The 25761-nt window shown below is 43.1% G+C and overlaps 1 protein-coding gene across 1 annotated transcript in view; it reads left to right on the forward strand.

Annotated features, from left to right (window-relative positions):
- The window catches only part of SLIT3 (slit guidance ligand 3), a 589227-nt gene that overhangs the window by 404242 nt on the left and 159224 nt on the right, over positions 1–25761 (forward strand). The window contains exon 6 of the mRNA XM_026009601.2: positions 25003–25074. Within this exon, the coding sequence (XP_025865386.2) occupies positions 25003–25074 (72 nt within the window). The remainder of the gene's footprint in view (positions 1–25002; positions 25075–25761) is intronic.

Raw genomic sequence — 25761 nt, forward strand, 5'->3', positions numbered from 1 at the left:
CTGTAGATAAGATTTGGTTTTACATAGCACATGGCCCAGCAGCAATTCTGAGATTTTATAGCTAAGTAGCATTTTCTTCGGGAAGTTTGTACTTGTTTTTCTTCTCTTAGGAGCAATTTCTCCTAATAATTTCTCAGGCTCTGAAAACCTATTAGGAGCAATTTCTCCTAATAATTTCTCAGGCTCAGGGATGGGGTATGTGTGCTAAGATCCCTCTAAGCCCATATTGTAACCTGAAGTGCTCCTATCTCCTCCCCACCCACACACAGCATAAACAGAGGCTGCTTTAAGAAAGGAGTAGTAAGTTCTTATAGAGCCGTTAGTTACTCTTACTAATTTTTATCTTAGTCCCCATGACAACCTTGTGATTATTATTGCCAGTTTACAGATAATAAAACTGAAGCAGAGAAGTGGTCAACCCCAGGGTCATATGCCAAAAAGTGGCAGAGCTGCGACTTGAACCCAGAGAGTTTAAATCAAGCACCTATAACCACAATGCAGCGCTGCCTACACTTGGAAAAAACATTTAATGAAAATCAAAACCAGTGGACAAAATCCGACCTCCAGACAGGTGTGATTTCTTCTTCTTCCTGGGGGTTCAAAGATCAGTAAAATTTGCTTGAGAAATTTGGACTTCCAGCTTCTCTAGAAAAATCAGATGCATTAACACTGGACGCTCCAGCCAGTGTGGCAAATTGGAGCCTGAAGCTGAGTTCCTAAGTTCCCTCTTAGAGACAGTGTGCTCTCCTGACCCCAGCAGGCCTGCTCCTCGGTCCCACGAGCTTATCCCATTGTTGTGGACAGCTCTGTCTCAAAGAAAGAGTTACCAACTCATCTATTCCCTAGAAGGATCCCCGGTTTGCAAGAGTTGGCAGTTCTTCATGCTTTGCTACTTAGGCACATTACTTCTCTTCCCTGAATCTTCATTTTCCTTTCAATAAAATGAAGATGATTATGAACCCTTAACCAAGCCATGAATTTTCATGTTAAAGTTAAATGAGATGACAAGTGGCAAGGTCTGAAGATAGAGATTGGCACAAAGTGGATGCTCAATAAATATTAATTATCTACACCCTGTCCCTCCCTACCCTGCATACCCTTCCTCCTTCACCTTCACTACTACAGGGAAAGAAAAATCCCACAGTCTACCTATTGGCCTGAAGGGTTGGAGGAAAGGGCAGTTTGGGGACTTGGTTTGGTTGTCTTGGGCATTCTCTCTGTTCTAGTATCTTGATGACAAGCACTTCAGTAGGGGGTTGTAAGCTCACCTACCAAAGGACAGTTGGACAGGACCTGGGTGCTATTGAGGAAATAACAGGAAGTCATAGACACTGTGGGTAACTGGAGAACAATTGCTCCATCTGAACATTACTGTGAGTCAGCTCCAGCAGATGTACAGAGGCCCACCTTTAACAACTATTTTTTCGTTTTCCTGAAAGAAGCAAGAAATTGAGCTATCTCTGTAAAATCGTCTGATTTCGAGATGCTGGCATCAAATGCAAAATCTTTTTAAACACTGAGTATCCTCCCTGTGCAGGCTAAATAACACCATCTGTGGGTCAGATTCAGCCACAGGTGTCTGACTTAGCTGATGCCTTCCACTCCCTGTGGAGAGCCTGCAGCAGGAGTGGCAGTGAATGGAAGTTTCTGGTAGTTTGTCCCAGAGCCCCATGTGTCAATAATTTGACCCTTGCTAATGTGTTGGCAGGCCCTTTGTGTCATAATTCCTTAAACCAGTTAAAATCCACCAGTTTCCAAAGGCCCTGAAAGAGTGACTCTAATGGATGGCTAGAGAGGGATGAATTTGAGAACAATACTCCTGTAACCACATCATGTAGCTCTCTGCTAATTGTGCCAAGCAGAGCACTATCCCCAGACTTGAACTTCCCTTCTGACCACATCCCACAGTGTTTTGAAGCCAAATACCCTGCCAGGAATCAGGTTTGCTGCCTCAGAGTATGACCCTGGCCCATCCCTGAAGTGAGTCATCTCCTATGATTTTGCCATGTTTTTTTCAAAGTCACACCCCAGTGGTCATCTTCACTGAAGCATCCCAAAGCCACCAACCCCCAAGGGTCTGACACATTCTTCAGTTTGACTCCAGGTTATTTATTTGGATAGACTGTTTACTCAAGACATGCAGATCCGTGTCCCTTCACTGGCACCAGCATCATCTCAATGCTGTCATTGATTGCCTGTCCTTTCAGAGCTCATGAGGAGAGTCCTGTAGTCCCCTTCCTTCCTCTCTCCCTGGCACACCCTATAATTTCTCTCCATTTGTTTCTTAAAGTAATAATTATGAAATAATAACTGCATCTTTGTTATAGCCACGTGTGATGTTTCCAAAATGTGGCATGATGATTCCCTACTTCTAGATCTGGACCTTGTTAAGAGTACAGATTCCTGAGTCCTGTTCATGACTAATGACTATTTAGTTCTGGTTGGGGCCTGGGAATCTGCATTTAGCCCACTCAGGGTTGATTTCTATACGGTTTGAGAACAACCAGCATGCTAGATAAGGATGGCACTCAAGTGAGAGAAATCTGGGTCTGGGTCCCAGCCCTCCCCACTGATCTTGAGCAAGTTGTTAACTTCTCTGAGCTTGGGGGTTTTTTTCCCCATGGAGACTAAAGGTGGTACCTAATTCAGATAATATTTGTAAAGTAGTTAGAACTGACACTTAGTGAGCACTTCAGATGTGAGTTATTATCTCATTTAGTCGTTATAACAACCCAGTGAGGTAGGTGGGATTATTCCTCGTTTCAAGGTGGTTAGACTCAGCAAGGTTCAGTCCTTTGCAGAGATCACACCGCAGAGTTAAAATTTGCACCTGCATCGATCTGACTCAAACTGTTAATTGTTCTTAAAGCTGCTGGAAAATCAATCCAGAATTGAAATGAGGACTAGTGGCCAAGAGTTTTTAAAGGGGCAGGAGGGGCCCATCCTTGCCTCTGAGGCAAGAAAGAGTCTGTGGTCTGCACTGGGCTTTCCCTGTGTGCCTTTGGGGATGAGAAGCAGTGGTTGTGGCTCCCATTGACTCCTTTGTGGCTAATGCTCTGGCCTTTGTTGCTCTTAATTTGTCAACCCCTTGGAATGTTGTCAGGAGGAGGTCCCATGTCTTGACAATGGATTAGAGAACGTGGGAGGGCCTCCTCTGGAGCAAAGCCAGAGAACAAAGCCTCCCTTTCAGTTACTTTGAGGCTTTTGTCTACCCCCAAACAGTGTAGAGTGGAAGACCTCTGGTTTTCTTTGGAGCCTTTCTGGGCTTCTCCCTGTGAGTGCCTTACAAGCTAGGGAATGAGTCTGATCCCGCTTTAAGTTTACTACACTGCACTGCATCGGTGAACCATGACCCCAGCTAGGCAGTGCGAGGGTTGCCATTTGCCTGAGGCCAGCATAATCCACACATTTTATAGGGAGAAGGAAAAAGGCAGCTAAAAATAAGAAATGACAAAACTCATCATGTTTCTTCAAACTCGATTACTGAACGAGGGTGAATTTTTACCTATGGTGGGATGGGTGGTTAGGTGAAGCCTACTACTGTTTCAGTTTGGAAAGAGGAAACAGTTTGAGATAAGGAACTAAGCTAATAAAGAATCTAGCCAATAATATATCATTAAGACATCTTTAAAAATGAGATTACCAAACCATATGTGTTCTTGTTTATTTTAAAAAATACAATGAAAGGTACATTTGAAAGGGTTAATATGATTGTGTGTATTTGCAGGGAAATAAAGTCTGAAGGATACAAACCAATGTGCTAGCAGTGGTTAACTCTAAATAGTAGAAATCTAAGTGATTTTAATTTTTTAATCAATTTTAGTGAGGTATAATTTACATACAATAAAATGCACCCATTTTAACTATACAGTTCAATGCATTTTCACAAGGAAATAGTTGTAACCACCACCCAAAATGTGCTTTGTGTCTGTATACAGTCAGCCCCCATACCCTTTTACCCATGCCTTGACGCTGGTAGCGACCAATCTGCTTCCAATCCTACAGTTTTGCCTGAGGAACTAGTTCTTATAAACAGACTTATACACTGTGTTGTCTTGTATAACTAGCTTCTCTCACTAAGTATAATATTTTGAAATTAATCTTATGTCGTATCGTCTATCATGATCTGTTCTTTTTGATTGCCAAATAGTATTCCACTGTGTGGAATGACTATAATGTTCATCCATTCTCCTATTGATGGGCATTTGGGTTGTTTCCAAGCTTGGGTTATTATGAATAAAGCTGCTATGAACTTTCACTTATGTTTTCATTTCTCTTGAGTAAATATTTAAGGATGAGTTTATTTTTTGTTTTATCTATTTTCCAATATTTCTACAGTGAACGTACATTACTTAACAGCAATCAGAACAGATGCCAGAGTAAGATATGTCCCATATCCCACTGTTTTAGAAAGCTAACATAAGTTGGAAAAGAAGACCTTGATATATTTTGGCCATGGCTGTCTTAATTCCTGGGCAGTGCATCCAGCCAGTCCCCCATGAGATTTGGATGTGATTAGAGAGATTTTTTTCTTGAGTGCTTGCTAATAATTCATAGGGCACTGAACTGGTGAGGATGTGGAGCGGTATGTTATACTGACAGAGAGAGTGTCACCAGTATAACCCCTTTAACAAGCAATCTGGCAACTGCTATCAAACACATACTCCTCAATCCATCCATTTAACTTTGATGAATCTGTTTTAGAGATAATTTATACAAGTTCCCAAAAGATGTATACGTAAGCGTCATTTGTGGCAAAGATGCTTGGGAGCCACCTAAAATCGCATCAGTAGGCCACTAGTGACATGAATCATAGTATGTCATTCACTGGACTGTTTCTAGAGTAGTTATGAGCAATACGACTGATCTTTTATATTATGATACAGAACAGCATCCAAAGCTGATGAATAAGAAAACAAGAGGCAAGAAGGTCAGAACAGTTTTTCTTTTCTTTTCTTTTCTTTTCTTTTCTTTTCTTTTCTTTTCTTTTCTTTTCTTTCTCTTTCCTTTCTTTTCTTTTTTTCTTTTTTCTTTTCTTTTCTTTTCTTTTTCTTTCTTTTTTTTTTTTACCATTTGTGCTTTTAAAATAGTCTGCTTGTGTTTGTTCTCATATGCTTTTATATATGTGAGATGCTTGTGGGCACATTTATGGGAAACTCTAATGGTTGCTACTAGGGAAGCTAAGTTCCCTAGGAGGGATACAGCAGGAGGGGTATTGCATTGCATTTCCCTCTAGACTTTTTGACGCTCCTTGAACTTTTCTTCATAATGTGCATATATTTACATATTTAAAAAATTATGGGTTAAAACCATCTGATCTCATCTCAATGAATGGGAGCTCTCCTGTTTCACTTGATTCCCTGCTATAACGTAGATAACAGAGAGTGCTTTTCTGAGCAAGAACTCACAAGACTCTGAGCCAGCCATGCCCCATGCCACCTGTCTCTGTCACAGTTGACCCTCCGTAACTGGAAACTATGATCATTACCATTTGCATAAGTGCAACCACATTGACCCACAGTTCTGCCTGCTAGTTTTGAGTGAGGGGAATTATTTGTATTCTGTAGGCATCTCTGATTGTGGCCTTGACCAGTCCTGAGATATCTTTCAACAACGAATCACCAGCAGCCAACCCCATGACCTTTGGAAAATGAATTTGCCTGCCGTTGGGCTGGCCCCAGTTCTCTTGCCCAAGTAAAATGTCAATTAGATCACTGGCTGAATATTGCTTTTGTCTACTTAAGCATATTCAGCTCACAAACCCGCAAATGTTTGCTTGATTCTTTCTAAAAAAAGACTCCACACGCAAGTTCAAAGTGTGCTCCTGGCTCTATATGGTCACAGAAAGAAATCAGTGCATCGATTCATTGGGAAGATACAGATATTGAGTCATTATTCAGTTGTCGGGCAAATCAAACTATATGGTGTTGTGAACAGACTGCATATATTCTGGGTTTCTGAACCTTCTGGTCTCATGGTATGGGGAGGGGTCTCATGCACAGCATTTTTCTCCTTTAAGAAGGAGAAAACACACAATGAAGAAGATAAAACCCAACTTAGGTGATCCTCAGGAATTATAGACAAAAGGGAAATGAATGGGGAAGCGGAGATGGCTGAGTGATGGAGATTCAACCCAGAACCATAGAGTAAGAGGAGACCTCCGGGCAGTAAAAACCTCAATTAACTGTTAACCGGTTTCTGGAGTCATCTGCACTCAGGCTTTAAAACATTTCACTGGGGTCAAAACAAAAGAGGTTTTCCCAAAATTTCCTTAAGCAGAATATCCCTGCCCCCATTCCCTTTTATCTGCCTTTTACTGTCCAAACCTTATTTTAAATAGCCCAAGAGATTTCTTTGGTCCAGAGTCAGCCTTAGGCATGTTTTCCAGCGACTGGGAAAAAGCCAAGATTCTTGAACTCTACTTTAGAAAGGGTGCTACTGTGTTCTCAAAGAGAAGGCCAGTCTCTACTAGTTATATCTTGTATACATGGACCCCTAAGTGATGCTCTCACTGCCAATAACCAGCTGCTAATGTTGAGAAGGGCTCATCTATGCCCTATGCACAAAAATCCCAAGCTAAGGATTTCTGCTTTAAATTTTGAGGGGCTTCCTTATTGTGTGTCTCAGAGGTTGAATGGTTTGAAGGAAGCCTTTCCAGGTCCTCTTCACGTGTCTCGGGCCATTTTAAAGCAAGGGCTGGCACAAAACTTCCTTTTGGGTCCTTTGTGAAATTGCTTCATAGCATTTGCCCCTTCCTAGCAATTAAGATGGCCCATGTGCAGTTTGGGGAACCTGCTGTCAACCAGTATAATTGAGTTGTGAATGTGCAAATTTTCTCTGCTGGATTATTCATCACAGAAGACAAGCCTTCTCAGTAGACTATTAATCCAAATGCCTTTTCTGGAATCAGCTCCTTAATGCAATTACATTTCCTAAAATGAATTCCTTTCTTTGCCCATTTTACTACTGAGACAAGTATGAGCCATGCTTTTATAATAAGTGGTTTGGCTAGCATGCATTTCCTCTATTGCAGCCACCCTCTGCCTATTGACTTGAGGACCTGGAATTCAGGTTGCTCTACTTAGAGTATTAGACTTAACCAAGCCAGAAAGAACTTGAAACTACAGTCCACATCTCTTACTTACTTACTTATTTTTTAAAGATTTTATTTATTTATCCATGAGAGAAACAGAGAGAGAGAGAGAGGCACAGACACAGGCAGAGGGATAAGCAGGCTTCATGAAGGGAAGCCCGACGCGGGACCCTATCCCAGGTCTCCAGGACCACACCTGGGCCGAAGGTGGTGCTAATCCGCTGAGCCACCGATGCTGCTCCACATCTCTCCTTTTTTTTAAAGGTGGTAATTTAACTTTTCCAGAATCATTTAGACAATGGTGAGCAGGAATTGTGACCAAAACCTGGGTCCCTTTGACCTGTGTGTGGGTCTTGGTTTATGAAGGTGACTGAGAGATAACACAGGGAGGTCAGTGCCATAGGAAAAATAGTTACCCAGAGCAATCCTAGAAATGAGAGGCACATCATGCCATGCAGGGAGGGCCACACAGGGAAGCACAATAATCAGAAGGCAAAGGCAGGAGCAAAGGGAAAGCACAGACCACAGCCTTTACTGAAGTGCCTGAGAAAGGTGAGGCGGGCAAGGTAAAAAGCCTGGGATTGGCTAGTTTGAATCATTCCAGTGGGCCTTGGGGTATGGGGGTTGTCCCTAGTCCTCTGCTGCCTGGCCCTGTGTGATTTAGAGAGGAAGATTTTGGCCTGGTGTGTAAGAAAGAAAGAAAGGTGTCATTGCAGGTGTGGACTCAAAATCGGGTGGTTTGCTTAGAAAAGACAGGCTTCCTGACAAGTTGTTTACTATCTTCAGAAATAAACTAACTCTGGGAAAGGTGGTCTTTCCTCAGCAAGACCCTCCCATCCTGCCACACCCCTCCACCCCCCCCCCACATCCCACCCCTCGCAAGATGTCAAGTAATCATAAAATACAGAAAATGAAAAATACAATGGCTATACCCCTATATCACTGGGACTCAATTCCTTTTTAGCGCCCCACCTCCTCATCACGTTCCAAGCCCTGGATTGAAAAGGCCTTGGAGGGGATCCCTGGGTGGCTCGGCAGTTTAGCGCCTGCCTTTGGCCCAGGGTGCAATCCTGGAGTCCCGGGATCAAGTCCCACGTCAGGCTCCCAGCATGGAGCCTGCTTATTCCTCTGCCTGTGTGTCACTGCCTCTCTCTCTATGTCTATCATAAATAAATAAATCTTTGAAAAAAAAGAAAAAGAAAAAGAAAGGGCCTTGGATTGAAAGGATCAAGCATCCCTGGATTCTGGTGGCATCCAGACTTAACAATACAATTTAATCATCATTCATGTCTTATTTGTTTCATTGATGTATGGTACATCACTCTTCCCTGCCCATGTAGTGTGACCTAAGGGGCTTCTGATCAAGCCCTGACTAATCTGCCAAGCGTTATCTTAGGATTCTAAGTAATTATTCCCCTCTCTGGTCCTCTTTCCTCTTCTGTTAAAAATGATGGACTTGGACTGGATGGTCTCAAAGATTGATTCCAACACCGAAATTCTACAACTCTACAATTACCATCACCCAGAGGGCTGGAATCTCCTTCAGCAGGGCAGAAACCCATAGTAGATGATATTGTTAATGACCTAGAAACAAACAGTCATGCTCTGAAGTTAGGTGGTTGGAACGGTAAGCAGGTGGATGTATCCCAAGAAATCTCAGTGTTAGGGTTTGCAATCACAGCTCAGAAAATAAGTCCAAGGTAGAGAGCTCATTAGGACTGAAAAGTTGGCTATCCCACCCCCTTCTTCACCCACCTCCTTCCTGCTTCCACCCCCGAATAAAACAAAAAGGTCATCTTCTCCTACACACACACACACACACACACACACACACACACGCACACACACACAGATTCTTTTCTGAAATATGTGGAATGCATAAAATAGCAAATGCCGTCAGATCTCAAGTTGGGCAAATACAGAGACAGCATTTTCAGTCTCATTGAAAAGTAGTTGTCAGAAATATGCCATTCATTCAGAGTCTCTAAGTGCTCTGTCAAGCTTTAACTTGATTAAAATTGAAAACCACATTGCTTGAAAACCAAACGCAAAATCGAAATCTCTTTACTCAGTGCTCTTAGATTCTGAAGCCTGAGCTTATGGATTATCCTCAGTTAATTTATGCCATCTTTGTGCCATACATTAATTTTGAATATATTTGTTGAAAATTTCCTGTAGCTTGCATTTATGGTTGTCAAAGGGGCTTTTATCTTGAAAAAAATGGTGCTGGTTTTAATTACAATTCTAAATAGCTTCATAACCATCGTGAACCCTGGATTTACATCATCTTTATGACAGCCGTGCGATTCCCACTTTATTGATTTTGTCATTTGCTTCATTATAGTTAATGCAAACCTTTTGTACAGACACAATTCTGGTACTGCGCTCTTCTTGGAGGGGTTCATATAGAACATTGTGACCGAAACAGACCCCATCCCTCCACCCCCTGCTTCCACCACAGTGCTGACCAAAGGAAAAATCAGGACGGGAAATAGTTCCAAAGTGGCTATCCATCACAGACAAAGGAAATGTTAGCTCTGACTATCCAACCCTTTCTTCTGATCGGATGGGCTCTGACTTTTCTGTTCTGAAGTCCTAGGAAATGGCAGCACTCGCCTTGGCAGGATGTTGGGTTCACCCCACCCCAAGCCTCTTGTGTCCTCTGTTCAGAGAAGACCTGCAGCAGTAGACATCCCCTTCCACATTTCACATGTGAACCCCCTGCACCCAGTCTGGCCGGGGCAAGGGGTCCAAGGTGTGTTGGATGTAAATATGTTGTATCCTCTGCTAAAGGTCAGTTCCAGAGTGTGTGTGCCCAAGGAAGGAGTGAGAACCCAGGATGGACCACTGCAACCTTGGGTGGTGAATTTGAAAAGGAATTTTTTAAAAGAAAAAAAAAACAGAATTAGCGTGGAGAAGTATATGAAGACACAAACTTATGTGTTTGTATCCATCAGGCACAAGCTGCAGAAGGCTAGCAATGGCCAAGGGAAACACAAAAGGTGCTAGGTGCCCGGTAAGTAAGGGAAGCTGCTTCAGGGCATTTTGTGGACAAAAGCTAAGACCCTATCTAGGTGGAGCTGGGATGATTGAGAAAACAGCGCTTCTGACCTGGAAATGAGCATTTTCCCTTTCACATGCAGCTTCAGAGGGCCTTGCTTTTCCCAAACCAAGGGTTGTGAGACAAATAGCCTTTAGCTGGGATGTAAAAATAGAGTGAACTTGCCAGGAAGGGCAGTGTGAGTCCAGAGATCATTTCTGGAGGGGAGAGGGGTCCCATTTCTAATGTACTCTAGGGGCATATCTGGCAAAGTCCTCAAAGACTTTCTTTGCCTTCGCACCTCCCAGAGACTTCTTGGTGAATCCACTCAATGCAAGGGTATCACTCGGATGGCCTTCTCCTCTTTGCCTTCGGAGGCTGTGTTCCCACTTCTACACTCTCATTTTGCCCATCCCCTGTTTGATGGGAGACTCTAGCCCTAGCTTTCTGGGGTCACTGTAAAAATTATTGAATGCTTTTCAGAAATCATCTCTGTGCCTAATGGGGTGGAGAAAGATGCCATTTCTGACCAGGAAGAGGAGACATTTCAAAGAGATGAGGTAGAAAGGGCCACAGCAGCCTGTCACCTTCTTTCTTTTTTTTTTTTTTTTAAGATTTTATTTATTTATTCATGAGAGACACACACACACACAGAGGCAGAGACACAACACAGGCAGAGGGAGAAGCAGGCTCCATGCAGGGAGCCTGACGTGGGACTTGATCCCAGGTCTCCAGGATCACACCCTGGGCCAAAGGTGGTGCTAAACCACTGAGCCACCCAGGGATTCCCCTGTCACCTTATTTCTAACCCCATAAACATCCAAAAGCTTGAGAGAGCTGGTCTTATCCTACCTAAGAAACACTATGTAAACCTCTACCTGTTAGGCACTGTTGCAGGCTACTGAGCTCAGTGGGTTTCCGTGCAGCATGTTGGCAGAAGTTAATACTACATCTCATTCGTTCTTGTATTTTTCTTCTAACCTATTCAGACCTCCAGGGTCCCCGTCCTAACTGTTCCAGGCAGGAGGAAACTCATATTTGCATTCTCAACATCCTGCATTAAAAATAAAATCTGACTCCTTCAATAGTACCTGTAACAACAAAATGAGAAAATCCTCATGTGAGAACTTCAGGGGCTGGATTAAAATTCCACAGCCCTGAATATCAGCTCTGGAGGGATGCACAGAAATCCTCTATCTCATGGCTTTGTTTTACCAATAGGGACATTTTAACCCAGAGAAGTTAGGCCGTGACCCAGCAAGGTCAAAGATATTTGTCATTTGATTCCCAAGCAAACTTTATTTTTTCCACTAAACCGCATCATCTTAGATAAGACTCTACTGCTGGCAAATGAGGAAAAAAAAAATCATTCTTTTTCCTTTCCACCCCAGCATGATGCTGCTTATCTTCGGTTCTGAGGTGTAAGCCATGTTCTTATTTCCCTTTTCTGGAATCAGGGGAGGAATTAGAAGCTGGGTTTCAGGCTTGACATGACCAGCTGAGTAGTAGTAGCCACAATGCAAAGCCAGAAACCTTCACTCAGGACATGAACATGTCGGTAGAACTGGTCCTCACCTTGCACCCAGGCAGAAATGGTCTTAATGGGGTCCCTATGGCTTCCAGCACTTTCTGTCCTTTGTTTTTCTGGCCTCTTCCTCCCATTCCCACTTGCTTGGATTCATTCAGCTCAGTGAGACCATGTGGCCGCCCCAGAATCCTGAGAATTTGGAGAGGGAAGAATAGGGAAAGTGACTCGGCACTTCTACCCAGCCTTCACCATCATGTCTTTCCCCAGGAGCCTTGCTCAGGGGGCTCCTGGAGGCCCGGGCAGGGCAGGATTTCTGGTCAGAGATGCTTCTGTGTCTGTGCCAAGGGAAAGAGCCTGGCCACCTTGCTAGCCTTCTCAGAAAGGGTACCACAGAACCAATCTGAGGAACGGCAAAAAGGAAACTTGCACACTATCTATGCATTATCTGTGCTGGGTACCGATGGGGAAGGGAGAGCAGTGGTGTGGAAAATACAAAATAGTGGCTAATCCCACAACATTTCATGTTCGACTTGGAAGCCAGCTGATGATTTACAACACCCCCCCCCCCCCCGCACCTTCCATCAGGTTTACCATCCTCATTCTCTTTGCTTAAACTGGTTTCATTTTTCACTGAGTGCAGAGTGACTGTAGTATCCCTAAAGCCAACTAGGAGAGTTTTTAAATTTGCTATAACTAATCCCCAAAAGTAGGTAGATAAACCCCCCTATGTTTCTCTCCTTCATTCTCTTTGTTCTTCAGATGCCAAGATATTTCTTTTCACATCAGATGGAATTGACTTTGCTGCCTGATGATGGCCTCATCGTATAAGATCTGGCCCTGGGCTTCCCCACCTTTGTGATGACGTCACAGGAAAATTACCCACAGCATGATGCTGTTGTAAAACTCCTCCCTGCCACTGAAAGAGCAAGCCTCTCTCTGTCTTAGGGTGGGGGTGCAGGGCACAGGCATTCACATAACAGAATTCACTTTTTTAAAGTATACACAATTCAGTGGCATTCCATGCATTCATGATGTTGTGCCACCATCAGTTTTATCTAAACCATTTTTGTCCTCTCCAAAGGAAATCCCATACCCATTAGGCAATTACTCCCCATTCCCCTCTTCTCACCAGTCCCTGGCAAAAGCTAATCTGTTTTCTGTTTCTGTAGATTACCTGTTCTGAATATTTCACGTAAATGGAATCATACAGTATGTGTCCATTTATGTCTGGCCCTTTCACTTAATACAGTGTTTTCATGGTTCATCTATGTAGCACGTGTCAGGATCTCATTTCATTTTTATGACTGTGTAATATTCCACTGTGTGACTATATCACAATTTGTCTACCCATTCATCTGCTCATGAACATTTGGGTTGTCTCTGCCTTTTGGCTATCGTGAATAATACTGCTATGAACATTTGTGTACAAGTTTCTGTTTGAATACCTGTTTTCAATTCTTTGGGGTGTATCCCTAGGAGTGGTATTGGTGGGCCATCAGATAACTCTACGATTAACTTTTGAGGAACCACTAAACTCTTTTCCAGAGCAGCTGCACCATTTTACACGCCCACCAGCACTGTGGGAGGGTCCTTATTTCTCCACATCACTTTCCATCTTTTTGATTCTAGCCATCCCAGTGGATGTAAAAGGGTAGCTCATCATGACCCCCTAGAGTTGTGTACCAAGCACTTCCTGTGTGCTAGGCACTATGGGGCAGGTGCAATTGTGAGCAAGACAGATCCGGCCCATGGTCTCAATTGCCCGTGAGTCCAGGCATTCGTTGTGCACCAAAAATAATGGTAATGAAAGAGAAGCCAGCCTTTTCCTAGAGTATTTTAGGTCTGTGCATGATGTAGTTATCAGCATTGCCCATGTTACTGGGTTTTGATGCCCCTTTTTCAGCAGTTAATTATAGGGACCTTGATATCCTCTTACAGTGAGCTTACAAGACCTATTTTAATTGGCTTCTGCTGCCACAAAGATACCTTTGAGTGACACCTCACTAATGGCCACTGACCCTGCACATCCCAGTACATGACCTGGTTAGTACTGCCCGGTTGTTTCAGGTTGTACAACTTTAGAAGACAAGCCTGTGTCACCACTGGTGAAGGCCATGCCTGAGAAAGATTGATTAAAATCTGTGCAATTTGCCAGTTGCCTAGAGCACAGAGAGCCATTCCCTTGAATGCGCCTGAACCTTGCTCAGGAAAGCACTAAGCTGTCTGAGGCTGGTCAGAGGCCACTCGCCAGGTCCCAGTGGTCAGCTGGAAATTGAGCATCTCCTTAAGGAGTAGGTGCCTGCCCATTAGCCCCAGATACTGGAGCAAAAATCAGTTTGCTTGCCCCATGATCCTAAAAGTTTAAATGGCCTGATACTTCCAGGGAATCTCATGAGAGACCCACAGAGGACGGTGAGGGGACACCACTGGATGTACTGCCCTCACCTACCATCTCCTCAGTCAGAATGCTTGCAGGCCAATGAAAGCAACCAGGTTCCAGTGACCACTGCCAAGATCAAACCTTGACTTTTCTCACTAGCCTCTTCCCAACTGAATATAACTGCATTAAGTCCACATGGTCCTAATAGAGGCTCCCTATCTCTGCACTCTGGAAGTCAGAGAGAGGGAAGATTCAATGGAGGTTGAGCCCTGAAGCTCCAGGATCAGCAAGGCAAGTTTGACCCTGACTCTCGAAAGTATTAGCTGAGTTCCCTTGAAGATGCTACGTTGCCTCTCTGAACCTTGGTTTCCTCTCGTTTTTACAGTTAGCCCCACTGCTGTGAAATAGGTCATCTAATGTAAGGGTGACCAAAGGGTCAGGAGGGTTTAGAGAGAACAGTTCATTTTGCTGAGTTTACACCAGAAAGTTTACTAGATGTGGGCTCTGAGAAGGACCTTGATGGATGAAAAGGGATTCTCCAAACAGAGGAGGTGGAAAGGACCAGCATAATGAGGCACAGAACCATGCAAGCACTTGGTATACTCACATACTGCAGAGCAAGTGAAGTGATGCCATGCTGGGGAGTCAGGGCTGTCTACAGAGAAGCAGCACCACCTGATGTCATTATGAATAGACCTGAGTTCTTTTTTTTTTTAAGATTTTATTTATTTATTCATGAGGGACACGGGGGTGTGGGGGAGAGAGAGAGAGAGAGAGAGAGAGAGACTGAGAGGCAGACACAGGCAGAGGGAGAAGCAGGCTCCATGCAGGGAGCCTGATGTGGGACTTGATCCTGGGACTCCATTTAGCCCTGGGCCAAAGGCAGGCGCTAAACCGCTGAGCCACTCACGGATCCCCTTATTTTTTTTTTAAGATTTTATTTATTTATTCATGGGAGACAGAGAGAGAGAGAGAGAGAGAGAGAGAGAGTAGACCTGAGTTCAAGTCCAAGCTTAGAGACTGAACTCTTAATGTCTCATTTGCTTTTTCTGTACAACAGGGATCGTGATGTTTTGAGACCCAACTGAGATAAGACACTGAAGATGCCCAGCTTAATACTTGATGCCTAATAAATGATGATTAGGTACTATGTGCAGTTATGACTGTGGTTGTGGTGTTGTGACAATTTGTAACTTAGGCCCCAAGGAGTCATTAAAGGCTCATGTCCTGATTCAGAAATGTTAAGATTAAAAAATCCTACACCACTGGGGCACCTGACTGGCTCTGTCAGTGGAGTGTGTGACTCTTGATCTCGGGGTTGTGAGTTCAAGGTCCACACTAGGTGTAGAGGTTGCTTAAAAATAAAATCTTAAAACAAAAAAAAAAAGAGAGAGAGAGAGAGAGAGAGAGAGAAAGAAATCACACCATAGATAGTAGTGTGGCAATTAACTATTTTAGGTGCTCAACACATAATGTGGTTGGTTATTAATTGAAAAAGGTCAGTGAGCACCGAGGAATGGGGTTCAATTTTGTAGTCCCTCACCCTAAAGGTTCTCACCTACAGGAATTGTAAATATGGGCCCATATTGCCCTCATTCTCCTAGTAAGAGAAAAATTTGTATTTTCCTTGATGTAAGTTTTTGATGGCTTCTCATATTTCAATCTCCTATCAGCTAGAGAAGTACAAAAAGCATGTGAGTCTGAACTACTGCCCTCAGTCCAGAAAAAAACATATTGAATATCTCAGATAATAGATTCTTTGGTCTGGGACGGAAGAAGAAGGGATAAAGGGATAGGCTCAAAGCACAGAAGGATCTGAGTAAGATGAACAGGAACTTTTTCTTAAGAATCTCATAAGAAATTGACCTCAGGCCACGTAACTTCAGATCTGAAGGAGACTTTAGAGATTATATGAGTCCCTGTATTTACTATTATTTATTTCAAAGGAAAGAAAATTAATGCCACAAATACATTTTCAGAGTGCATACATTTCATTACTTTCATATTCAAAACTTCCTTTTGGGCTAAATGTTATTCCATTTTACAAATGAAGAAACAGACTTGAGGGCATGGATGCTATCCATAAACGGAGTGGTTTATAAACAGCAGAAAGTTGTTTCTCATAGTACTGGAGCCTGAGATGGCCAAGATCAGGTGCTAGCAGATGCTATGTCTGCTGAGGGCTTGCTTCCTAGAGGACCAGCTGTCTTTTTGCTGTAACATCACACGGTGGAGGGGGCAAGAAATCCCTTTTCGGATTCCCTTTTTATAAGGACACTAGTCTCATTCAGGAGGGCTTAGCTTGCCTGACCTAATCACCTCCCAAAGGCCTCACTTCCTAATACAATCACCTTAGAGAGAGGTTTTAACATATGAATTGGGGGCGGGGACACATTTAGTCTTCAGCATTCTGCCCCTGGCCCCCCAAAACTCATATGCTTGTCACATGCAAAATCTGTTTCATTCCATCTCAATAGATTCAAACTCATTCCAGAATCCACCTAAAAATCTAAAGTCCAACGTCTTATCTAAATTGAGGCTGATGTGGAGCACTTGGGCAGCTCAGTCGGTGACTCTTGGTTTCAGCTCCAGCTGTGTTCTCATGGGTCCTGGGATTGAGCTGCCTGTCAGGCTCTGTGCTCAGCCGCGAGACCGCTGGAAGATTCTCACCCTCTGCCCTTACCCCTGCGTGCAGTCTATCTCAAAATAAATCTTTTAAAAAATAAATGAATGAATTGAGGGTGAAAGTATGACTCATTTTGAGCCAAATTGCTCTCTAGCCATGAACCTCTAAAATCAGACATGTCTTTCCAAAATGCAGTGGTGGGACAGGCATAGGGCTGACATTCCCATTCTAACAGGGAGAAATAGCAACGACAAAAGGAGTGACAGGTAGGTCCCGAGCAAGCTCAAAACTTTAAGACTAGAGAATAATCTCAGGCTGTATATTTTGCCTTCCAGACCCACTGGGGCAGAGGTCCTGCCTCCTAGGCACACTAAGACAGATGTGAGTCACTTCATTCACCACCTAGAAATTTACAGCAGCCCTGGTCTTCTATTTTATAAAAAATGGTTAGCAAATGTTGAGAGCCTCCGGAAGGTTACTTAGTATGGGTTGGAGATTTAAGTAAATTCAGGTCTTAAATTTCTACATGAGAGATTCTTGTGATTCTCTTAAAGGAGACAAAGATCTCTGGAGGTCTTGGGAGGCCATCCCTGGCCTCCCTTGATGCAGCCTCCATGGACTGTCAGGCAGAGATCCCTGACCAACCAGAGTAGAGCTGCTTACACCCTGTATATGAATGCAACTCAGCATCCCGCCTGGGCTGATGCCTACAGTTGTTCCTGTCCAGGAAGACATCCTCTGCTTTGCCTACTGCTTGTTGCTCTTATTCGTGTGGCTGGAATAGTTACTCTAAAGTCCAATGAGAACATTTCTGAAACCCTTGTGGGGGTGAAAAGTTTATAAAACTCTCGACAGTGTATACTGATTGACTTAAAAACAGAAATAAAAAACAGAGATGTGGAAGAGAACTTTCAGGACGGTTAACAAAAGCAAGTTTCATCTTCTGGTTTCTCACTCTCTCCCCGCTCCACCCCTCTACCCGGGAGGAACCCCAGGGGGTTATCACTCAAAAGTGTAACTAGGGAAACCACAAACCTGCCCCAATCGCTATGGAGACAGCCTTTTATGTGTTTGGCCTCTGAGTATTCCCGACATCAGCCTGGAGGCCGGGTAAAACCCGGGTGCTTCTTACAAAGATATTTTCATTCCCAGTGAGGAAAGTTGAGAACGCACCTTAGGATATCTCAGCAGCTTTCAGGGCTCCTCCCAGCCTCAGCCTGGCTGTAGCTATAGGTGTGCCTGTAAAAAGGACAGCCCATATTACAGGAGACATGGTAAGGAGCCTCTTAGAGTTGACATAACTAACTGAAGGCCGAGTTTGTGAATCAGCACACATTTTACGGTTTAGGAACACTGGTGAAGAAATGATGTGCAGAGTATATCTGTTTCCCATTGAATCAGCACCCCCCCCCGGGGGGGTCTTAGTGGGGAACAGCTACTGCAGTTTGCCAGGACTGATGAGTTCCCCAGAATGGGTCTCAGAAGTTTCGGTGCTCAAATGGGGAAAGTTCCAAGACAAACCTTGGCAAGTTGGACATCCTACATATGAAGCGCATTGGTCCCTAATGTCAGGTTGACACAAGGATGGAATTGAGACAAGCCTCAAAGCATGAGAGCACATTCTGCAACAAGAACCAAACTTCTTTGGTCCTGTGGTCTAAAAGTTGCTGTGAAACGAACAAAACTCTCATCGTGAATACACAGATAATGATGTGTTCTCGTTTGATTTGCTTTTTGTTTATTTGGTTGGTGTTTTGTTGTTGTTTTATCTATCAAGAAATGCTAGAAATTGGTTTCAAATTGATACTTGTCCAAATTAAATGAGAGCTCAGCTTCTTTCTAGCAACTATCCTTCATGCTAAATTGGTTTGCAGGGATTTTCCCCCTGCATTTTTCAGCACAAATTCATTTGCCAAATCCCCAACAAACCGGAAACTATGTAAACACAGAAGTGGAGTTATTGATATTTCCCAGTGATGTGTAAAACACCCCTTTATTCACCAAGGTCTGGCGTGCCTCTTTGGTGCTAATCCATCATCTTTGTTTGCATTATTGCAGAGCTTGGTTTCGGGAGCATCTACTGGAGTGGATGCAGTTATGCTCCTGCTGAGAAGTTGCATATGTTGAACAGCAATATGATACATACTTAATAAAAGGTATTATGCTAGCCATGTGGCAAAGTATGCATAAGGTTGCTTGTGGAAATAGATTCATGCTCCAAATTTTAACTAAGTTCCAAGCAGGATGTTCTGATCAGAGAGCTTAATTAACCTAGGATTCTGTCCTTTACAAAACAGGTTCGGTTGGTTGAAGTCTTTGGAATACTAACAATCATTTAATTATCTAAATATATTTGTAAATAGGACTAGATATGGGCACATTAAATTTCAGAGGTCAGCAGTCACATTAACTATTTTATAATATGCATTTGCAGTTACATGCATACAATAGGGAGGTGTTATATGTAATTATTATGTAGGAAAAATAGGCATAAAGTTGTCAGTTCTATAGACAGGAATCTTTGTGGATATATAAATAATTCATGGATCGGTAAACATATCAATATGCATGTATTCTTGGGTCTGGTGGACAAGTGTACCAAATGTGCAAAATAATAGATTCACCTTTTTGTTCATTTGAGATGTCGTTTTAATGTGGAATTACAGTAGCTCCTTAATGATGAGAAGTAGTGACAATTCATTAGCAGACTGTGACTTAGATCAAGTTTTTGATTTGCCTACAAAGTGTGGCCAGTACTCAATTATATGGAGTGTATGCGTTTCTTTTGAATATATTTTTCCCCTTTGCCAGTTAAAATAACCTTGAGCTTTTTTTTCTTTTGAAGACCCCAGCCAGCAGCAGACAAATACTTCTATCTATAATTTGTTCTTCAATAATGATTTTTTAGAATGTTAAACTGTCATAAAAAAAAAAAAAAAACCTTCCAGAAGCACTACTAGGTGTCTTGTTTTCTGCTTAAAGGACAATTGAATAATGGGAAGAAAATAAACAGCATTCATGGGCTACTTCATGTTTTGTCTTCTGGCTTGTTTTAAGAAAGAAGGGATTCCCAGGGTTTTTTTTTTTTTTTTTAATAGTTGCAACATTCTGCTTCTCCTCAGTATGGAAAAACAAGCACGTTTCAACTATGTATATGTAGGAACATATATACTTCATCAGAAACAATTTAAATTGGCTTAGTTTTTAGAATTCTCTTATATCTCCTAAAATAATTGAAATGTAAAAACCACAGGTGCCGTCGTCTTCCAAAAATTTTCAAAGGATGCCTTATACTTCATTCCATATCCTAGGTACCTAATACACTGTGAACATCTACTAACACTCATTTGCTCTTACAGGTTAATTAATTGTTGGATTCCGAGACCATAGGCTTGCTTTGAATTTCTAGTAAGGCTTCCCTTTTGAATTCCATGCAGAAGTCCTTCTACTTACTGTGCGCATTGTGTGTAGACAGTTTTGCTCGGAAATTAGCAAACTGTTTCGTTCTAAAGAGCGCTGAACCTTAGCCACTTCTCCCATTTAGCATGAGAACTGCAGTAACTCTAGCTGCAGTCCTGGAGCAAACGCTAGTGGCTGGATTTGGGGCCCGGAGGAAGAACAATGCCCTTAGGCTAAGTTTAACCATCTGAGGGCGGAGGTGCTGGGGTCCCCCAGAACATCTGGATGAGAAGTAAACATCTGGATGGATGTGCCTTGGTATGTAGACCCTATATCTAAATGACTAGTTGGTAATTCTTTTCTCCAGAAGCCTGTTTCTGGAGATTTTTATCTTCCAGGTATTTTTTTTCCTGATGGGGACTCCAAAGCATTATGGAAATCATGAAATTTTCTTTCTTCCTATGTTGTTGTTGTGCGGGTGGTGGTGGTGGTGGTTAGGAGATAGGTAGATGGCTCTTAAAATTGTGATCAGGTGTTTTAAGCCCCTTTTAAAGGATTTAGATATGCTTCCTTAAGTTTTTGAACTGTGAATATATTTCTTTCCTGCTTCAATTATGAAATTTGAAATTGTGATTGAGAGAGACGAATTGTGATAATATTATGCTTACAAATGGGAATTCTTACAAAAGCACTATCTCCCTGTCTGCCGTTGGTGAAGATTATTTTAAGTCCTCACTCACGCTGGCTTTCCTTTCTGACTTGTTTATATTCTCGGAGAATAAAAATACAGTAGTCAGAAAGCTCCTCTCAGGGAGTCCGCATTTAGTTCTTGTCGGAGGAGTCCTTTCTAAATGGACTCTGGTATCATTTTAGCACACATTGTTTGGTGAAATCTGAACTGCCCAGGGAAATTAGAGCAGTTAATTTAATATCATGAATGTTTTGGGGCTTCTAGGCTTAGTCACAGGCGGGAGAGTGTAAGTCAAATTGAGTTTTCTGTATAAAATAGACGACAATGAAAGTCGTCTCCAAAAAACAACCAAATTTCCCTCCATCCCCTGCCTTCCCGCTCTTCATCTTCACCCTGGGCCCACAGAAATCTCATGTTATTCCAAGCATGCTCTCCAAATACTCCCTCACTGGAGGTCTGGGTGGCAGAAAGTTCCCCATGTAGCTACATCTCTATTCCTTGTTAGTTGAGCTGTAGGGTCACAGCCAGGACAGCGTAGCTCATGGCTTAGAGCCTTCTTTCTGTCAGGTAGTTTGAACCCAGCCCTGCCATACCTTCAGTAGAAGGACTCACTCTCAACCATGCATGGCCAGCTGGGAAGTCCTCAGCACTGTGCTAGGCACCAGGGCTGATCACTTTGTATGGTAAAAATGGATTCGATAGCAGTGTCAAATACACCTCTTACTGCCATGGAAAAAAAGAGAAAGAACACTATCAGGCACCCTAAGACTGCTAAGTTCTTTGGGCCCCCATATCCAAAGATCCTTTTACACATATGTGCTTCCTGAGTAACAGAATATGGAGTAAGTGATGGGCTTTTTGATTTGTTTTTGAGAGGGTCTTTGAAAGAGTCCTTTCAAAGTTGCAAAACGGACCTTTGACCCAGGAGCTTAGAGCACAGTTCAGCGGCCTCCATCAACCCGCAGAAGCAAACTGCTAAGTCAAAGGCTTTGGCCTTAGCTCCAGAAGGTTCTCTATGTGCTTAGTAGTGCTCCACTCTTAGCACCTGCAAAGAAATGCTGGGCTTGTGTTTATTTTGCATTCCCCACCCGGTGCCTGGGGACTAACTTTTGTGTGTCTGAGATGTAATCTTGAAAGAAAAAGAAACCTTGTCTGAAGCAAGTATGTATTTACTTTGCTTTAGGGGCTTAGCTTATTTGCATGAAATATCAGGATGGATTGCAGACAATTAATGACCTTTTATGAACACTCTGATGCTCAGTGCCATAAAGATATTAATAGCTGGGCAGTGAAGTAATTCTCAGGTTTTCATTTGCCTGACACGATCCTCCTAGGCCTTATACCCCCATAGACTTCCTTAATGAACAATATGTATGGGAAATGACTGATGACCAAGGCTGGGATACTGTTTATCTATGTAGAGTAAAAGGAGACAGTCTTGGTTATAATAAATGTATAGCACATTTCTGCATAAATATTTGAAATTTTGATACATTTCATACATTCTAAAATAGTCTATAGTGGTGCATGGGTGGCTCAGTGGTTGAACGTCTGCCTTTGGCTCAGGTTGTGATCCCACTGTCCTGGGATCCCTGCGGGGAGCCTGCTTCTCCCTCTGCCTATCTCTTTGCCTCTCTCTGGGTGTCTCTCATGAATAAATAAATAAAATCTTTAAAAAAAACAAAATATGAAAATACACCCACAGAGATACTGCTTATATTACAGCTCAGTTTTTGCGATTACTAATAAATGACTAGGTGTCAACTTGGGCCATCCACTGAACCTGGTTAAACAACACGAAACTGACCACATAGGAGACCTCTGCTTTTAGCCTTACAGTGACCAAGCCCCTCCACTGTCCCCTCCACTCAAGTATCCCTGGGCAGGACTCTCGGATGGAAGGGTGAACCGTGGACTTTGTTATTCATCTTTTGCATATCTTTTCTCCCCCCACCCTTTTAATCTCCTTTCATCACTTAATTCTTTACCTTCTTTCATTCTTTACCTTCTTTCTATGAATTTCTCTTCTCCTCCTGCAAATTGCATTCTTTCCATATAACATTCTGTACATTTAGAAGTATCCTGTTTTCTCATGCTCGAAAAGAAAAAAGAACAGAAAGCATCTCACAAATAGCAAATAAATAATATTCTAATAGCAAGGACCTCTCTGAAATGTCTGCCCAAAAGCAGATGCACCACAAACTGCCATCTCTACACACTACCCCAGACTTCTCAATTTGATGATTTAGTTACTTTTTCTACTTAGGTGGATGGGGCCATTTTTGCCGAATTCAGCATATTTATTGAACAATTTCTTGGAGCCAAAAGCCAACTCCACTGCATTTCTGCTTGGTAAGGTTTGGTGGCCTTGATGTGGGGCAGGGGCTGTTGATTCATTGGCCCTTAAACTGATGATAAATCTAGAAACTGGGCAGCAGTACTAGGCTGCCATAATAGAACCTTTGTGGGGAGTCAGCGGCCCCAGTACTTACAGGAAATCTTGGGAAAAGACATTCAGCAAACTCATGTTAAGAAAGACTCCGGAAGAATTCCGGGTAGCAATAGTGCTGCGATTTCACCTGAGCGGGCGTGAGCAAGAACTTTGAAAACTAGCTATAGAAGTTGTCGACCTAAAGAGTGCTTCTTCTTCTTGATATACCCATTTATCATTTATTTTTAAATCCTGAATGTCTAAATTTTGTATCGGGAGCATTTATTGAGATGACTCAGTTACCCGATATCGTGGCAAAGCCCCTCTGTTAATGACACTCGGCATCAGTCTAATTGTATGTGTTTCATTCATGGGTGTTTAAGGAATCCTAGATCTATCTAGTTTCTCGATGATAACAGTATTTTAATTTTAATTCCGCCTTCCTGCAGCAGAATGTAAAATCCTCCGTGAGGGTTACCGAACGAATCATTGACACATCTTTTGCACAGAGTTGTTGGGATAGATTAGTACAAGTCCCAAATGAAAATTCCAGCATCAGGAAATCCCTTCATCTGAGAGGGGCTGATTTTCTCTGAGACAAAAGAGGAAAAAAAAAAGTCGGTAAGAGTTTCTCAGTACAGCCATACTTCTTTCGGCTGTTTCCCCCCAAATACCATGGTGTGTTCCACACACAAAATATAATAGACAATCTGGTGCTAGTAAAATTTTCTGTATTTTAGAAATCAAATGGCTGATATATAATGTGAGATTTGAGTTGGAGTGTGGTTATTGACTTATACATCAGACCTATTTTGATTTAGAGATAATGATGATAATGATATATATTTGTTATCCTTCTACTAAAATACCTCAGTCCCCAACTAGAATGCATATTAGTCAAGGCATCCTTTTAAAAGACATTATTTTCGTGCTCATAAGATGGAAAGGGAAATTAAAAAAAGGAGTCCTGAAATAGGTGCATTTAATTCTCCCCAATTTAAATTTAAGTGGTACATCTTTAAGGCAATAACAATATTCTTTTTCTTCCCCCATCAGGAACGCTTCCATCAATGGATTTCTTTAATGTTGATGGTGGTTGGTGCAGTTTGAGGGGCTCTGTAGTTAGTCAGAAAATGCTTCAATAGAATGACCTACCAGATGGGCCCCATAACAAAGCACGGAGGCATCAAACCACCACAGACATTTGGTGCTTAGAATAATAAAAAGACTATAAAATTAGATTAGTTGAGTCTAATTTGGAATTGGTATATTCCCCATGCACCCTCGCTGCTCTTGGGCAGATAAAGCCTTGAGATTTAGCACTGTGTCAGAGCAGAAGACTGCAACTTCCAGTAAAGGGAGACGAGGGAGAGGGAGAGAGGGGAAAAAAGCATTCTGGGAGGTCGTGGAGGGCAGAGCAGTGACCTCCAATGATTTACAGGCCTTTAGCTTAATGAAATTGTTTCAGTGACATGACGGTAAGAGCTCGTAATGGATTGGATGCCCTAATGTAATGAAATTACTCCCTTCTGCCTAAAAAAAAAAAAAAAAAAAAAAATGCGCAATTAATATTTACTGAGACCTGACAGCCTTTGGTGCGCTCGTCTGTGTAGTTCTCTCAGACAGTCAGAGAGCAGAGACGGAGCAGCGTGGCAGACAGGCTGGCTCTGCGCGAGCTCCTGGCGGGGACGAGCAGAGCCTGCCAGGGGTGGAGGGACAGGCGCTCGGGTGGCCGGGGACGCCCGGCCCGGGCCGCCCGGCTCCTCGGCGCTGCCCCCACTCAGCCTTCATGCCCTCCCCTTGCTTTTCCACAGGCAGCTGGACAACAACCACATCAACTGCATTGAAGATGGAGCCTTCCGAGCGCTGCGCGACTTGGAGATCCTGTGAGTTGATTTTGCGACCGCTGCCTTGTGTGCGTGTGCGTGTGTGTGTCTGTGCGAGGAGAGAGGGGGAGTGTGTGTGCAGGGGGGGTCCGTGTGGATGCATTTCTGTGTCTTCTGCTGCAGTGCTATTAAACTGGGAACCGGGAGATCCCTCCGGCTCACCTTGGCCAAAGTGTTTGCAGGCAGCAAAGTGTGATTTCCTACCTCCCACAAACTGGGGTTCCTGCTAATTGAGTCTCAATCGAGTCCTTTCTCCCCCGTGCTCCCGCAGTATTTGTTGCTGGGTGGAACAGATGGGCGGAATAGCCCCCCAGCGCCTGCCAGAGCATTCAGGGAGAGTCTGTTTGAGTGTGGGCATGGGAAGAGACAGGTTACAGGTCTGGGAGATGTGAGAGGGGATAGCACCAAGGGGTCAGTTGGAATCACCCAGTATCACAAAAGGACCTTGGCACAGGGCTGGGGGGGGATGCCAAACAGCCTGGTAAAGTCTAGTCATTGCCATTGCTCCGAGGATCTCGCGTCGGGTTTAAATCCAAACTTTAAGCAGTAACCCTTAAAGTGGCAGGTGGGGAAGAGATGAGAGGAGGTGGAGTCCCATGCTCTATACCTTATTTAGGGGAAAAAAAAAATGTAGCTGCCGCTCTGTGTTCTGGATTTACCAGTGGGTCTAACCTGGTTTCCAAGGGT

The sequence above is a fragment of the Vulpes vulpes genome, chromosome 4 (assembly GCF_048418805.1).
Source record: "Vulpes vulpes isolate BD-2025 chromosome 4, VulVul3, whole genome shotgun sequence".
In the NCBI taxonomy this organism is placed as follows: Eukaryota; Metazoa; Chordata; class Mammalia; order Carnivora; family Canidae; genus Vulpes; species Vulpes vulpes.